General features: G+C 41.4%; 1 protein-coding gene across 1 annotated transcript in view; it reads right to left on the reverse strand.

Moving 5' to 3' along the window:
- Positions 1–7,774, reverse strand: part of LOC149015747 (ARM repeat superfamily protein) — a 74,677-nt gene extending 66,903 nt beyond the window's left edge. Inside the window, exon 1 of the mRNA XM_089155229.1 lies at positions 7,458–7,774. Coding sequence (XP_089011355.1) covers positions 7,458–7,651 — 194 coding nt within the window. The 5' untranslated portion in view covers positions 7,652–7,774. The remainder of the gene's footprint in view (positions 1–7,457) is intronic.
- Positions 7,775–17,258: the final 9,484 nt, after the last annotated feature.

Below are 17,258 nucleotides of genomic sequence, written 5' to 3' on the forward strand. Positions count from 1 at the left end.
CTTTCACCTGCAACTACTCTTAGCACATCTACAACATCAAAGGAAGATCAATCATTCTCTACTTGTCTTATGAACTTATGATTTAATGACTTATATAGAACTTCTAATGATTGTATAATTTTATTATTCTATTCTTGAAAATTGAGATTGTGATACTCATATGGATGAAATTTTGATGACATTTAGGTTACTTGATGCATTTGATACACTTGCTTTTCATTTATACGCCTTAAAGATTCTATATTATATGTTGTATAACATTGCATTCTCTAATCCTACAAGATTTCGGTTTCACACTATAGGTAGACTTAGAAATCATACATAGGGTTGTTTTCTAACAAATCCAAAGCCACCAATGTGCTCAAAAGGCCTTAAATAGGCTAAATACCAAGTTTCAACCCAATTAAAGGGCATACCCAGTGCCGAAGCTCCCACACTGTGGGGTCTGCGGAAGGGACTTTCCAGGCAGCCTTACCCCAGCTTTTTGCAGAGAGGCTGATTCGAACCCGCGACCTCCAGCGCACAATGGAAAGACTCCACCATTGCGCCAGGCCCGCCCTTCTCAAGTTTCAACCCAATTGGGACCCTAAAACCCACCGAGATGGGCCACCAAGTTGACGCCAAAAAATTGCATACCTCGACCGAGATCTCAGTTTTTCAAGGTGGCAAGATCTCGCTTGAGAGCGAGATCTTCTACCATGAATTTCCAGCAAATAGGTAGAGTGATTTCTAGGTTTCTAAGGCAATTCAAGCCCGCCGAATATATGAAGTTCAGATCTGAATTTTATTGGAAGTTGAAATTCAGATTTGAAAATACAAATTCTAGGGCAACTAGGTTTCAGTTAGGGGCCTTAGGGCTAGGGAAGGGGCTAGCCTTGCTGGTTTGGCAGGATAGAACTGACTTCTATTGTTCAACTAGAATGGGATATAATTGAAAGAACTTAATAAAATTCAGAATTTCTGGAATTCTGAAAATTCTGCAAAACTCAAGGAAAAGATGAAGTGCAGGTTTTTAGAACTCGGGAATAGGTCTGTTTTGAAGAAACTAGGAGTAGGAATGAGGTATAGGGGTTCCTGCAACTCTAGTGGTGGATGAATGGTGGAGTTTTGGGCTAGGATTTGGGATATACTAGAGTGATTAGGATATGCTGTCATGGGGTAGAGGGGGAGTGGGGGAAAGTCATGATGGCTAGGGGAAGGAGCTGGAATTAAAGAAAACTAAAGGGGAGGGGGCAGGGGTGATTTGCGATGGGGTGGGGATGGGTTTCTAGGCCAAGCAAGGGAGGAGGGGGCTAGGGATGCTAAGGTTCATCAAGCAGGGGACAGAAGAAGGGAGCTGGGAATGGGGTAGGGCCTCTTGGATTTACTTGAATAGTTGCTGGAGTTGCTGGACTGATGCTTCTGAACTTGAAGAAGGAATGCTTGAATACTGGAATCGAAATTGAAGGCTTCAAAGACAACCACAAGGTCCCCCTCTTAGGAACCCTACCAACACTTAGGCAATTAACTCAAATTTCTAATTCATCAAATCTGAAGAAAAAAAACTTACATGGAAAGGCTATTTATAAGCTGAAAATAAAACTCTGACTCTAACTGGGATCTCCTTACTAATAGGGTCCCATTCCATATAGAATTGGGCTCTTATCAACACTTAAGAAAAGGAATCAAATTACTACAAGATTTCAACCCTTTGAGTAGAATCTCACTAACAAATTTCTTGAAAGATAAAGCCGAAGCAAACAATTCAACTCATAGTTGTCAAAGCGTCCGCCTAGGCGGCAAAGCTTTATTTTCAACCGCTTAATTGATGCCCAATCTGCAAAGGAACTCCAAGGCCCAAAGTGACATAGAACCTATTTTTTGCTCCAGGGGCGCTGTCCCCACCAGGGCGGCCTCCCAGGACCCCCGCCCACTCACCGAAGAGCGGGACCCCATGCCCATCGGCAACAGAATGTGAAGCATGAGCCATACTCAACATCAAGAATCAATGAATCAGTAAATGCCTAGGTGGCCGCTTTGACAACTTATGTTTATGTTTTTTTTTAAATAATTTTTCATAATTATGATTCTTGAATTTTTTTTTTTTTTATATGAATGTGACTATTCAACATTTGTTTAGCTTACTATAGAAAGTAGTTGTATTGAAAAGTAGTGTAAAAGTAGTTGAATTGAAAATTTTTTACCCAACCGCTTTGAACGCCTAGGCGCCGCTTTATCGCCTTACCGCCTTGGCAACCATGATTCAACTCAAAGTAAAATGCTCAAAACAAATCCTAACCATACTCAAACTGACTTAACAAAGTTCTGAAATAAATTCTAAATTCAATTCAGGAGTAAAGGGCTAAAATGCCCAAAATACTCCTGCTATAGGGTTCGGCCACTTTATGGAGGCTTCTTAGATCATTCCTAGGGGGCCACTTGAGTTTTCAGCTGGGGGTCCTTGTGTTCACATAAAAGACTCGGTACTTTTCATTATGAACATATAGATTAAACATACTGATTGACCATGTGAATGCAATAATTTAATCCAAGAATCCATTGGTGTTGTTTTAAATTGTACATTTACCCCAACTTAAGTCCTTTGAGTTTTCTTGGTAATGGAAATAATTGTATGTGTAGTAAGTGCTGTAGTGTTGCATCTCTTAAGCTACGGGAAAGAGTTTTTGTTGTGGATTTATTTGTTTTGCCTATAAAGGGAGCTAATATAGCCCTAGGCGTTCAATTTTTTGAAACTTCAGGACTATTTTGAATGGTTACAAATGACTGTCCGTAGAATTTTAGTGGGACCCGATAACAGTGTTTTTGCTAGGGGAATCTACCCAAATTCTAGCAGAACTGTCAGTCACTCACATGAGAGAACTAACTAGTAGGCTGAAATAGCTTCCTCCTTTCACTCAAAGGTGAAAAGCACCGCCAATTCACTAAAACTGCATTACGACCAATCCCCGCCAGTATTTAAACAGTCTAGCCCCAATCCAACAAGTCTTTAAAGCCCTAACTCCTCATTGAGCTACCGACCCTATCATTCATCCAGCTACAGGAGCTTAGTCTGTGACTGTACAGGTACACCCCCATAAATAACCCCATTTTCAGAAAAGTGAGATGGATAGATTGGTAACTGAAATAATTAATTAAGAGTCTAATCCAACAAAGCAAGTAGCCCCTCATCATCCCTAGTGTTCTTAGTTGAGAAGAAGGATTGTAGTTTGAGATTCTATGGCGATTATAGGTGCATTGAACTCCATAACCATCAAGCATAGATTTCATATCCCAACAGTCGAGATGTGTTAGACAAATTGCATGGAACCACTGTCCTTTCCATGCTTAAGATATTGATAGGACTGCTATAAGACCAGATGAGGGCCATTACGAATTTTTAGTGATGCTCTTTGGCTTGACAAATGCTCCTATACCTTCCAAACCACTATGACTAGCATTCCCAAGCCATTTATGAAAATCCTATGACCATCTTCTTTGACATCATCTCGGTTTTTCAGTGTAACCTTAGGGGACCGCTTACCTCATCTAACTGAAGTGCTGAAATATTTTTCTAGCAATAAGTTTTTGGCTAAATGTAGCAAAGCCAATTCTGTCAGCACTCCTTGGATTACATGGGACATATCATTTCCGGGGCAGGAGTAGAATCTGATCCTCAAAAGGTTTACACTGTCACAGAGTGCCCACTACTAAAGAACCTCACTCAACTAAGATGATTCTTCAGTGTCACAGTGTCACTGGCTACTACAGGTTATTGTGCAGCATTTCCGCTCATATTGATATTCCCCTCGCTAAGATGCTCAAAAGGGATAGTTACATTGGGGGATTCCACAGAATTGAGTCTGATGCTCTTAGGGCTTGTTTGGTTACATGAATCCAAGGATTTGAAATGAAATGGGGTTTAAAATCTATGGATTCATGGTTCAAAATATTAACTGTTTGATTAGCCTCAAATCTACCGAAGTTCCTAGAGTTTCGTTGGGTTACTCTGCGTGAATCCGCAAATTTCATCCATTTTATGCTTTAGGGTGGAATTCATGGATTTCACCCAATCCCCAAGAATGGCTTAATTCACGTTTTTAGGGAAAAAAGTGAAAAATCCCTGGATTCATGAATCCAAGGATGTTTTACAACCAAACAGATATAAATCTCAGATTCATGAATCTAGGATTTGAAATCCCGGATTCCAGATAACCAAACCGTCCCTTAAAACATGATATAACTGCAGCTCCAGTCCTTGAATTTCCCAATTTTATAAAGATATTGGACTAGAGACTGATGCATCAGGCACTGGAATAGGGAAAGCTCTGTTTCAAACATAGTTATCACGGGGCAATGCCTAGGCGTCCAAGTGCTACACCGGCACCTAGGCATCCAGTGTCATTTTAGTCGCCTTGGAAACAACTCGTTGCCTAACTAGTGCCACCTTCGCTTTTATTTCCATCCCTACTTCACCCCCGAGTAGATGACGTAACAACTATGGTCACAGGGACACCCTACTGCATTCTTAAGCAAAGGTTTTGTGACCATATGAAACAAGGTTCTACTTATGTTAAGGAATTGCATGCACTAACACAAGCAGTCCAGAAATCAATACATTAATTGTTGGGAAGACAACTAACCATCAAGACAAACCATAGAGTCCTAAAAAATTACTCACTGAAGTTATTCAAACACCTGAGTAACACTTATCTGGTTAGTAAGCTGCACACTTACAACATCCTGTATGGGCCTGGCAAAGAACTAGTCAATGATTCCCTGTTTAGATCTACCGCAGATGACAAGGATATTGGTCATCCATATGATATCTTTGATCACAGCAGCATAAATGGCAGCTAGAATTTAGTGTTCTCCTCACCACTGTTCCACTTTGATTTGATTTAACCAGTGAATGTGAGGAATCTTGTCCACCAATGATTGTAATATGATAAATGGAGTATTGTTCTTTAAGGCAAATGCAGCTAGAATCCAAATTCTTCTTTGAAACCAGTCTTGTTAAAAGGTGTTTCATGATACATATTTTGGAAAACAGGCAGGGGTGTTGGAGAGCTATAAGAGACTGTGAATCTCTCTGGCCTAAAATGTATACTGGTGTTGCTTTGCTAAATATGTCCTTATGTGATAACGGACCAAGTATACTACAAATGATCCTGCAGGTTTACTCATGCCATTACCTATTCCATCTCAAGTTTGGGAGGACATTTTTTCATGGATTTCATTGTTGTTCTAAAGGGATGTTCATTATTGTAGTGATAATTGGTGGACTATCCAAATACTATCATTTGGGTGCCATTAATGCCACATCAATGGCAAATTTATTTACTCAAATGATAACTAAGTTCAAGGCAGTTCCCAAAGTAGTAATATCTGAACAGGGCCCCTATTTTCACAAGAAAATTCTTGCAGGACCTCTTTTAAACTCGTGCCGCTACCCTCAAGATGAGCTTAGGCTACCAAATTAATGGCCAGACGGAATTTCTCAAAAAATGTATACAATGCCTTGGGTCATTCAACCAAGAAAATCCTAAAAGCTGACCATCATATCTTCCTTGGGCAGACGTGTGGTACAAGTACAACACTTCCTACCATTCTACCATGGGATGACTCCTTCCAAGGCTTAGTACGGTAGAGACCCTCTAAAAGTTGCCATCCATACAACTTCTCCAGTGGACCAGGAGTTGAGTTGGAGAACTCAAGTCTTACAGAATCTCAAAGAGAATTTGGTCAAGGCTTAACAAAAAATGCAAGCACAAGCTAATGAAGAACTGTAGAGTTTCAAATAAATGACTGCATGCTTTTGAAACAGCATTCCTACAAGCAACAAGCCTTAGCAGTCAAACTACGCCACAAATTGAGCAAAAGGTTTCATGGCCCATACCAAATCAGTCACAAAATCAGCCTGGTGCATACAAACTGAACTTACTACCAACAGTGAATTCAGCATATCTTTCTCATTTCACTCCTTAAACCATCACATGGCCCACTTTCTACTAACCAATATTGCCATTAGCATCTCTACAATGCCGAAATCACCCCATCATATCGCCATTAGCCATTCTCAAAGCCTGCACTGCTATGTAGAGATGTCATAATAACTCATAAACTAGTTTGATGGGATGGTCTGCTTGTTAAAGACTTATCTAGGGAGAGTGTAACTGATCTAATGCAGCTTTTCCCTACATTGCACCTTGAGGACAAGGTGTCTCTTGATAGGTTGCATGAAGATACACATGTGGAATTGCATGCTGACTGATGCAGAAACAAATGAAGGAATTAGTACAAGATCATGAATTGGGAGATGCTGTGACAAAAACCTAATTGACCCAGTCCAGTAAAGCACCAGCACCCAGCACAAAAGTACTAGGAAATAACCATGTGAGTTGCTGATTATGTGCTCTGAGTTTTTTTTTTTTTTTTTTAAATAAAACTATATAAAAAAAAGACTATTAACCAGTTGTCATTTAATCTCATCATACTAGACTTTAAGGACAGATAAAAATCCACTTCCCAATAGGAGGAGGAAACAGCAACTATTAGCCCAGCTGTCTGGGTTCTCATAACAGCCTGGTTTGCACAACTTCCTAGCCCACCAACTTTCTTCACTTTCAGAAGGTCAAATAGAGTAGAGGCAATCCACTCGAGAGGAAAACAGAGACCTCCACCAATCTCTTAAGATTGAGCTCAGCTTGCTTTCCTTCTAAACCCCTTCCCCTATTAGGCTAGCTTTTATATATATATACACACACACACACACACAAATACATGTATGTGTGTGTATGTATGTGTGAGTGTCCATAAATCCAAGTACAATGGGATTAAATGACAACTGGTTCTACCCAAAGAAAAATGACAACTAGTTAATTCTTGTATTTTTTGGAAAGAGTATATAAAAAGCATACTTGTTTATTTTGTTCTTCAAACTGCACATCCCCTTTTAAGGAATCTCGCCAGCTCGATATTGTTTTCACCCTTCTCAGTTCATCAATTCTCTCCCGTGATCCAAACCTCCATTCTATCAAAATACGCTGACCTAACGATTCTATTCAAAAAGTGCAATTAACATATCCCGCAGGACATCAAGCTAGTTAGTCTTGTAAGAGTGATTACAAACATTTTTATTTTCCTTTCTTAAGCAAACTTTGCTTCCCTTCAGTTCACTTAAATCGTGACGAAAAAGAAAATTGCACTTCTGAATGAAGAAAAAAGCCTGAGAACGCAAATTTATTAAGACCACCAGCACCATATAAAAACCAAATTTTTTTCTAGTAAATGACAATGGCCATACACTGAATCAAGAAATATTAATATCCAATATTGCAGCCCAATAAACTTCGCTGAAGCAGAGAAAAAAAAAAGCAACAACAACGAAGAATAACCCAAAAACCGATAATGTAAAGCCAAAGAAAATGGCTAAAGAAAATTAAAACTTAAGCAAGGGAGCGAAGTTCTAACAAACTTACTCGAAGAATGGTTGCAGAGCTTCGGCAGGAGTCCGACGTAGAAACTCGGTCAGTTCAGAGATCGTCCGGACATCTCTCTTGGGGTTCTGGAGAAGGTCGAGAATGTTAAGGGAGAAGGTTTTTAGCTCAGAGAAGACACGACTAACGGTTTCCTCGTCCATAGAGGTTCCTCCCATTTCTGCTGCTTCGTCCATTGCAGAGTTCAAACTAGAAGGAAGAGCCTCCCTTTCCCGTCTTTCTGCTTTGCTGCCTTGCTGGAGTCATTTCGAAGCGCCTAGAGGCCCCGTTCTTTTAATTTGGGGTAATTTTCAGCGCCATCCCCTCAGGTTTCTCTAAAATTAATGTCACCTCCTCCTGAGGTATTGAATTTGTCAGTCAGACCCTGCCATCAGAAGTTATAGTTAAAATGTTAAATGGTGACGTAGGTGTTATGGGCAAACCGCCCATCTACCTGTTCAAACCGGGTCAGCCGGCGATCCAAATAAAGATGCACATTGAGTCATCCACTGGACTCTAGTCGAATCTCAACAATGAAATAGGAATCGGAGATCTGACGAACCAGATAAGACAAAGGTGGGAGTCATAGACTAAAAATACGAGGAGACGAAATTGCTCTGAAAGGGAGGAATTATTGTGGAAGAGGAGCGGAAGGAGAAAGCGACGACAGCAACGCCTGAGCTCTCTTATATGCAGCAAAGCTCTCCCGTCGACGATGTCGCCGTAATGGCTGAAGACAATCCTGATGCTAGGCGTGAGGGTTCATGGGCTGGTCTCTTCAACAATGGGAAGGACGTTGAAGGTCCTGTTGAACTTCCTTATATACAGCCTGGAGAGGTGAATGGGAGGAGGGTGGTTCGTTGCAGCCAGGAAGCCTTAAAGGAAGGCAAGGAACGTTGGGAATCCTCCCTGGTTGGGTTTGTCTTTGGCAAGACTCCATCGTTCACTGCCATGAAACAATATGCTGAAGATAATTGGCGCCATGTGGGAGCAGTGGAAGTTTTCGGTTTGACGAATGGCCTGTTTATCTTCAAGTTCCCTACCAAAAGCCTGGCCAAACGAATCATGGATGAGGGACCTTGGGGTTTTGGTTCTAGAGCTTTTGTTTTACGACCATGATCGCCTTCTGTGAATCATCAAAAGAAAGAAGAAACGGAGCTTCCTATCTGGGTATGTATTTATGGATTAAATCTTCAATTTTGGACACATGAGGGTTTAGCTTGTATTGCTAGTATGTTTGGGAAACCATTGTTTACTAATCGGAGAACGTCATCATTTGAACGTCTTACTTACGCGAGGTTCTGTGTAATGGTTAAGGCATCTGATGGGCTACCATATTCCATCCCAATTGAACAAGAAGACAGAACCATTGTAGAACAGCCTGTACAATATGAATGGGCTCCTCCTGTATGCACCAAGTGTGCAATATTTGGTCATAGGGAACAATCATGCGCTAACGCAAACCCGACTGTGCTACCTTCTCAAGAGCAGCAAACTCTGTCGCCGATGGCAGATTAGTGGCAAACAGTGGATCGACGTCGAAACTCTAATTCTAAGGTGAATGGAAGAGGTCCAAACCAGAGTAACTTGAATCTCTCTGGGACTCTTCAAACGTCATTGGCTGGAACGAGTTTGAATCAATCTCAAACTCCTAAAACAACATTGGCGGGAACTAGTTTGAATCAATCTCAATCTCCTAAAACGACATTGACGGGAACGAGTTTGAATCAATCTCAAACTCCTAAAACGACATTGGGAGAACGAGTTTGAATCAATCTCAAACTCCTAAAACGACATTGGCGGGAACGAGTTTGAATCAATCTCAAACTCCTAATCTGGGCATTCAGGCGGGACCCACCACGAACAACACGATGATTGTGTTTGATCCAAACACATCGCATCCCCAGCAGAATATGGAATCACAAGGGACGATAGTCTCCTCGACATCGCAAACTCTGCATCCTAGAAATTCTAGATCGGTGAAATCTCGTGCACGGCTATTCTCTAACAGAACTGATACTTCGGATAATGTGAATCGTTTTAACAAGAATAGGTTTGCTCTTCTTCAAGATAAAGAGTCTCTGCCAAACCTCGTTGAACATACAAACCAAATGGATAATATGGAGATTGGTATTAATGTGGTGCAAGGTGGGGGTGGCCTTGAAACTCACCCAAATCTTTCTTCTATTTAATTTATGATTTTTGGAGCTTGGAACGTCAGAGGACTATGTGATGAGAATAAGGCTAGTGTTGTTCTTGATTGGGTGAAACGTAACATGCTTGATGTTTTTGCTTTGATAGAGACTCGTGTAAAGATTCATCAATTTGATAGAGTGTCCCGCCCTTTCATTAGTCATTACCAACATCTTACAAATTATTATGATGCTCCTGGTGGCCGGTTATGGTTATTTTGGGATGAAGGGAAAGTACAAGTCCAGGCTTTAAAGGTTTCCAATCAGATGATTCATATCAAGGTAAAGTGTCGTACTACTTCTCAAGAGCTTGCTTTAACCTTTGTATATGGTTCCAACTCGTTAACGATAGAAACCACCTATGGGAAGACTTAACAATATTAGGCGATAATATGACACTGCCTTGGGCTATTCTAGGCGACTTCAACGCATACAAATCTTCATCAGAAAAACGAGGTGGGCTCCCGCTTCGTCCCAGTCAAACCTCTCCTATGTCTGAATGCTTTCACTCCATTGACTTACAGGACCTCTCATGGTCTGGGTGTAAATACACATGGAGTAATAAAGGTACAGGGGCCGGCAGAATTGATGGTAAGCTTGATCGTGTTGTCGTAAATCCCATGTGGAATGATTGTTACCCACTCTCTTCAGCTCAATTTCAGAATCCCGGTATTTCAGATCACAGTCCTATGGTTGTGTGCACTGGTGACCGCCCTCGTATATGTGGTAAACAATTTTACTTTGCCAATCATTGGGTGGAGCATCCAAATTTCATTCCTTTAGTCAAAGAAGTGTGGGCTCACCCAGCCCCTGGTAGACCCATGTTTGCCCTCATGCATCGCTTGAAGGAATTGAAGGATGTACTTAAGAATTGGAGTCGTAGTACCTATTCTAACTTGGATGGAAAAATAAATGAAGCTCAACAGTTAGTAGATACTCTCCAATCTACTTTGATGACCAATAATTTTGATGATCAAGTCATACTTCAAGAGAAACAGGCAGTAGCAGACCTTAAATTTTTCCTGGCAACTAAGGAGGCAGAACTACGTCAACGATCGAGGGTGAGGTGGTTGCAACTTGGAGATGGGAATTCTGAATTTTTTCATCGCTCCTTAAAATCTAGATGAAGTAGAAATACCATTACATCAATCACCAAAAATGATCTCTCCATTCTAACTGATCCTGATCAGATTAGAATTGAGGCGGGTAGACACTTTGAAGAAGCGTATGCAGGCTCTCAACCCTTGGTTTGTCCAGACTTTGAGTTACCTCTAAACAGGCATCTCAACTTTGCAGATGGAGAATGGCTAATCAGACCCGTTACTAATGATGAAATTAAAGGGGTTGTTTTTGAAGCGGATGATGATAGCTCACCTGGAACTGACGGATTTGGGGCACTGTTTTTCAAACATTGCTGGGATATCATTGGTGAGGATGTCTGCAAATCCATACATGATTTCTTTAACAACCTTCGCATGCCACGGCAGGTCAAACTTTCCAGACTTACCCTAGTTCCAAAAGGGGAGTCTCAGAATTCATTTAATGATTATAGACCTATTGCGGTGAGTTCGTTGTTATACAGGTTTATGGCAAAAATTATTGCAAACAGGATGAGGGGTATCATCCATAAACTGGTAGACCTTACTCAGACTGCTTTTATCCAAGGAAGGCAAATTAGTGACAATGTTCTCCTTTGCCAAGAGCTTCTTTATGGCTACCACACCAACACTGGTCAGTCGAAATTTGCAGCTAAACTGGACCTCAGGAAAGCTTATGACTCAGTACAATGGGACTTCCTTTTTAAGGTGCTTTCTAAACTAAATTTCCCTCATAAATTTATTGATTGGATTAAGCATTGCACCTATGAACCCAGCTATGTTGTATTTGTGAATGGAGCTCAATCCCCAATGTTCACTGCCAATAGGGGCCTTCGGCAAGGCTGCCCACTGTCCCCTTCCCTCTTTAATATTGTTCTACAATTTTTCTCTGATTCCCTATCTAGCGCCGCTGTATCAGATGTTTTTGAACATCATCCTTACTGCAAAGAGCCTGGGATCACAACAGTTTGTTTTGCTGATGATTTGATTGTATTTGGAAAGGGTACCCAAGCAAACGCCATTGCTTTGCATGCGTCTCTTGAACAATTCAGGGCGCTGTCGGGTCTCTCAATAAACTGTGGTAAATCCGCCTTGTTCTTTGGGAATTGCCCCATTGATATCAGAACAACTTTCACCAATACCTTGGGCATACCAGAAGCAAACCTTCCAATCAAATACTTGGGCATCCCTCTAGGCTCCAAATCTCTGCGAGCTACTAATTATGATGTTCTACTCGACAAGATTGAAACCAGAATACATTCTTGGAGCTCAAGAGCTCTCTCTTATGCTGGACGATTGACATTGATAAAATCTGTTCTTATGGGCATCATTTCGTATTGGATAAATATCCTTGTTGTACCTGTTAGTGTCTTGGATAAGATTGAGATGCGAATGGCAAGATTTCTTTGGAATGGTAATGCACACACAAATAAATACAAGGTGGCTTGGGCTAATGTTTGCTTACCGTATGATGAGGGAGGGCTTGGCATAAGGCGTTTGAGGGAAATGAATGTTGCTGGTCTAATGAGAGACCTATGGAAGCTTGCCTGCGGGGAATCTTCATGTTGGATGAATTTTATTTGAATTCGGTGGTTGGGAAATCACTCGGTTTGGTCTCTACCTAAACCTAACCGGTGTTCATTATCTCTCAGTCATATTCTAGACACCAAGAAATCAGCAGCTAGTCTCATTCGATGCCTTATCAAGGATGGGAAGACCACAAACTTATGGGACGATCCCTGGTTAAAAGGAGGGGTTTTGCAAAAGGAGGGCATGATGATTGCTCAAGCACTTGGTAGACATACATTTGACAAGGTGCACAAGCTTTTATTAAATTCAGCTTCATGGCAATTAACAACGTTTGACCCATATATCTTGGAGCGGTGGGATGAAATAAACGATACCCACATTTATTCTCGCCTTCCCTGTGATTCAGTAGTTTGGATGCCTAGCACAAATGGTATTTTTTCACTTCGCACTGCATGGGATAGCCTGCGTAAGAGGTCTAATAAAGTTGCTTGGTCGGCGGTGGTCTGGGCAAAAAGAAATCACCCTCGTTTTGCATTTATCACTTGGCTGGCATGTCTAGAACACCTCTCAACAAGAAGCCAATTGCGTAATTGGGGCGTAGTGACAGAGACAACTTGTGTGCTTTGTAATAGATGTGAAGAGAATTTAGATCATATCTTCTTCTATTGTACCTACTCTAGTGAAATATGGTGTCATATCTTAGAGCTAAATGGGTATACCAGGTTGCCATTGGCTTCTTGGAAGGATGAACTCATATGGATCACCACACATTTTGCAGGTCCGACAGCAAGAGCTGCAATCCGTTGTTTCTCTATGACAACAACTATATATAGAATTTGGGAGGAAAGGAACAGTCGAATATTCAGTGGTACTACTACAGAAGCTCAGGTGGTATTGGGAAAAATTAAGAAGGATACCCGCTTGCGATTCGCACACCCTCCACTCAAACTTACTGACACTCAAGAAGATAGGAATTTTTTTGCTCGATGGCACATTGGGGTGACTTTTCAACTTCCAAAGGCAGTTTGTCATAGATGGCCCAAGCCAGAAGGTAATTGGGTGGCTATAAATTGTGATGGTTCTAGTCGAGAAGACATTGGTGGGTACGGAGCTATTGCCCGAAATCGTCATGGTAAGGTTATTTTTGCTTTGGCAGGTGGTAGTAATGAGAAAAATATTACTCGATTGGAATTATATGCGATCAAGCGTGGCATGGAGACTGCTCGTGAAATGGGTTTGACGATGATAGAAATTTGATCTGATTCCATGGTGGCCATCCAATCTATTCAGGGACATTTTTCTACATCTTGGAGGGTTGTTGATTTGATCATGGAGATTAGGGAGTTAAGGGGTGGTTTTTTGATATGTAATTTTGTTCATCATGTTCGGGAGATTAACGTTTGTGCGGACTTCCTGGCAGGTTTCCTTAATACCTCCCAAGAAATCCATCTAGCTGCAGATGCTCTTCCGTTAGCTCTTTCTGCTTTTGTTCGGGATGATGCTAATGGTAAGAAATTCTTCAGAATGTAATTTTCTTTCTTTTTTTCCCTTTATTTAATCAAAGCTCCCTTTCTCCAAAAAAAAAAAAAATACGAGGAGACAAAAACTAAGGTAAGATTGATCACCAATAGAGACCTTTCTACAACCTTTTCCCCATGGTCTTGACATGTCACCTCGTGTCGCCATGTCGGACCCTGGCGACACGGGCGACATGTCGGACATGTCGCCCGATATTTTGCAGGGGTTCGATGAAAAATCGACCCCTATTTCGAAGGGTATTTGGGGTCATTTTGACATGAAATTTGACGTGTAGCCTAATTCGAGGCCAATAAACACATTGGGAGTGTTATTTTGACCTAAATCATCACCTAAACTAATGTTCTTAATCGACCCATGTCCTACTATTTGAGGGCGAAAGCCCCAAAACTAGAAATCTAAAAACTCATAAAAACCAAATCATCTAAAGTCTACAATTCATTGTACAAATACATAGAGTCATCCAACCATATAAAATCTCGAACTGTCAATTCCAAGCACTGTGTCTAGGTGGATCGAACTCTTATGACTCAGACTGTCTCCAATGATGCTCCCCCAAAAAACTCACATATTGATCCCATCTCCTACGATACTGATAGTGGTCTAGATAATCATCAATTGCAGCTCTATAGAGGTCATCTTCCACCACCAAGAGAATTCCAATTTGAGGGAAGTGAGAATAGGGCCAAGGAAGGTGTTGCATGTTCGATGATGCTACTGTTGGTGCCATGGTTTCTGAAAGTGAAAACATGGACTCATGAACAGACAATGGCCTCCTCTCGATACCATGGTCAAAGTAAGTATCACAATGATGCGTCCAAAATCTGCTCAGCCCTTAGATCACTCGAGAATGACCTACAAAACAATTGTCAAATGTGGCCCGATCGTTGGGGTCGGGAGTCCACCTCCGATGGCTAAGTCAGTTAATGAACTAATCACAAAGGCTCTGGCTAATTGTAGAGCTAAAGTATGAATACGAATACTGAGAATACGATTCAGTTACCTTCTTATGCATAGGTTTGATTTATATAGATTTTACCTTCTAATCCTGTCCGTTGGACTCGTTCGTGCCTTCTTCTGATGGCCATCAGATCTTGACGGTTAGACCCGTTAGTGGGGTGATGGACAACTTCCATTGATCACATGATCAGATGCTGTGGGTGTGGTAGTTCTCCAAGTTTGCACGATCTTCCGCTGTTTATAACCGTCACATGACGAGTTATCTGTCTCGAGAATCTCGGACTCATGCTTGCCTGTTGATCGTGTAAGATTTCTTCCTCAGCACGCTATCTTTGAACTTGGTTCACCCAAACCTGAATCGGTCGGTTTTTCCCCAACCGGGGTTGAGGGTTGAACCAAGGACCGACCTGGTTCAACGGTATTTTTCCTGTATCACAAGCCCCCCAGGCCAAGCGTTCGGGAACGCCAAGGGCTTGGTTTGATTCAAACCAAACATGGAAGTCGAACATGGAATCCAAATGATTGCATGTTCTCTTGAATGTCAAGTCGCATTTAATGTTGCTACGTCATCATCCTCCTCGAATTACGCAAACGTCTTAAGCTTTCATGCGGGAGTCGCCACGTGTCTGTTACAGCCCAAACCATCATTGTTTTTAACTCAAAACGACGGTTCGTCAAAACGTCAACTTCAATTAGATTCATTTACGCCTTTTCGAATCGTCTCCCGATCACGATTGTTGATCTAAACTGATCCTAATCGTACACATGCTCACTAGCTAGCTTTTCTCTTTTTTAAAAACCGCTTGTTGCTTTTTCAAATTTCATTCTTGTCTGCAACTCGAAAACTCGTCGTCGTCTTCTCTGTGCCCTAACTATCTTCCTGCTTCCAAGCTTGTTACTCCGGCGAACAAGTAAGTTTAGTAACTTTTTTACCTTCTTTGCTTACTTTTGCATTCATTTTCTTTCTGATTTAAGAGTCACAACCAGACTTTCCTTGCAATGGGAAGTGGTAAAACCTCTGACGAGGGGTCCCCTGAATGTTACGCCAGTTAGGTTGACTCTGGTGACGAGGCTATTGCCTCTGTCTCCGTCGAACAATCAAATAATGGAGAACATAAATTATTTGAGGTTTGGCGTGAGTTTGAAGAAGTGAGCCAAAAGAAAGAGATTGAGGTTCCAACCATGCCTCTCTATTCTAGACCATCCAAAACCTCAAAAGTGGCCGCTAAGGCCCTCCAGAATCCAACAGACCCCAAAGAAGACCCAAGTTCCTTTGTTTTTGAATATACCGATGTTGAATTGACTTCGACAATCGAACACTTTGATTTTCCTTTTGATTATTTTCTTCGACTTCCCAATTCTGACGAGAGGACCAACTCGAATCTTCCCAATGAATTTTCACTGTATCTGGATACTCTAGAAAGTGGAGTCCGGTTTCCCTTTTTTAATCCTTATTTTATGCCATTCTGAACCACTAGGAGATTTGTCTCAGGATGCTTCTCCCCAATAGCTGGCGTCATATCGCCGGCTTTCTTGGTTTATGCTTCGAACTTAGCATTGAACCTTCTCTTGCTCTTTTTTTGTACATTTCTATGTTCTGTCTCAATCCAACCCTCTGGGTTGGGTTTTCCTGTCCAAGCGTAACAAGACCAAGCTTGGATGGTCGGGCAGTATCCTAGCTAGGGGTACCTGTCCTTCCAATCACAAAGGGTGGCGCACACGGTACTTATTTTGCTAAGCGCCCCAAAAAGATTTGAACTTCCGGATCGGTTGGAACCGGCTTGTATCTTATACTGAGGCTAACCGCGTTCTCCCGTTGAATGATGCCGAACAAGTTGCTGCCAAAAAGATCAAGTCAATTCCGTGGTTTCAAGAGATTCACGGTTTGGAGATGGAATATACAACTATCCTTCAATACTAGGGGTTGGCTAAGTGTGAGCTTTCTTGTCTTTGTGTTTCTTCTGATCATCATGTTACTTAATCAAATTATCTAACTCCAGCTTTTTTGCAGTGCCTCCAAAAGTTAACCCAGTAGCCATCCGGGCCAATGCAGCCAAGGGAGTAGAGGCTGCGAAGAAAAGGTCACCTCGAACGGTAACGCCGGCCGAGAGAGCTTCTGTCACATCCACCCAGCCAGTACTCTATCTGGCATACCCGGGAATGTGATCCACAGTCCAAGGATCAAGCATCGAGGGACCATGCCTCCCACATACGTGATAACACAATCATGAACAATGATAATCAAGGTAAAAGTAATAAATAACAGATATCATGAATAAGATATGAACAAATAATCAGAGTGCGGAAATAAATGATATCAAGGGTATATATAATCATAAGAAAGAGAAAATGAGTGAAAGTCATTCTCTCAATGGCAGCGGAAAAGTAGTAAAATCAAGTTAAGTTACAATCTCATATCTAAAGAGTAACTCAAGAAAAGTTAATTACATATCCCAAATGTTTAACAAAATCCAGGGAAATGGGGCACT

This window comes from Hakea prostrata, chromosome 5, assembly GCF_041222555.1.
Source record: "Hakea prostrata isolate BN-2017 chromosome 5, UWA_Hpros_2, whole genome shotgun sequence".
NCBI lineage: Eukaryota > Viridiplantae > Streptophyta > Magnoliopsida > Proteales > Proteaceae > Hakea > Hakea prostrata.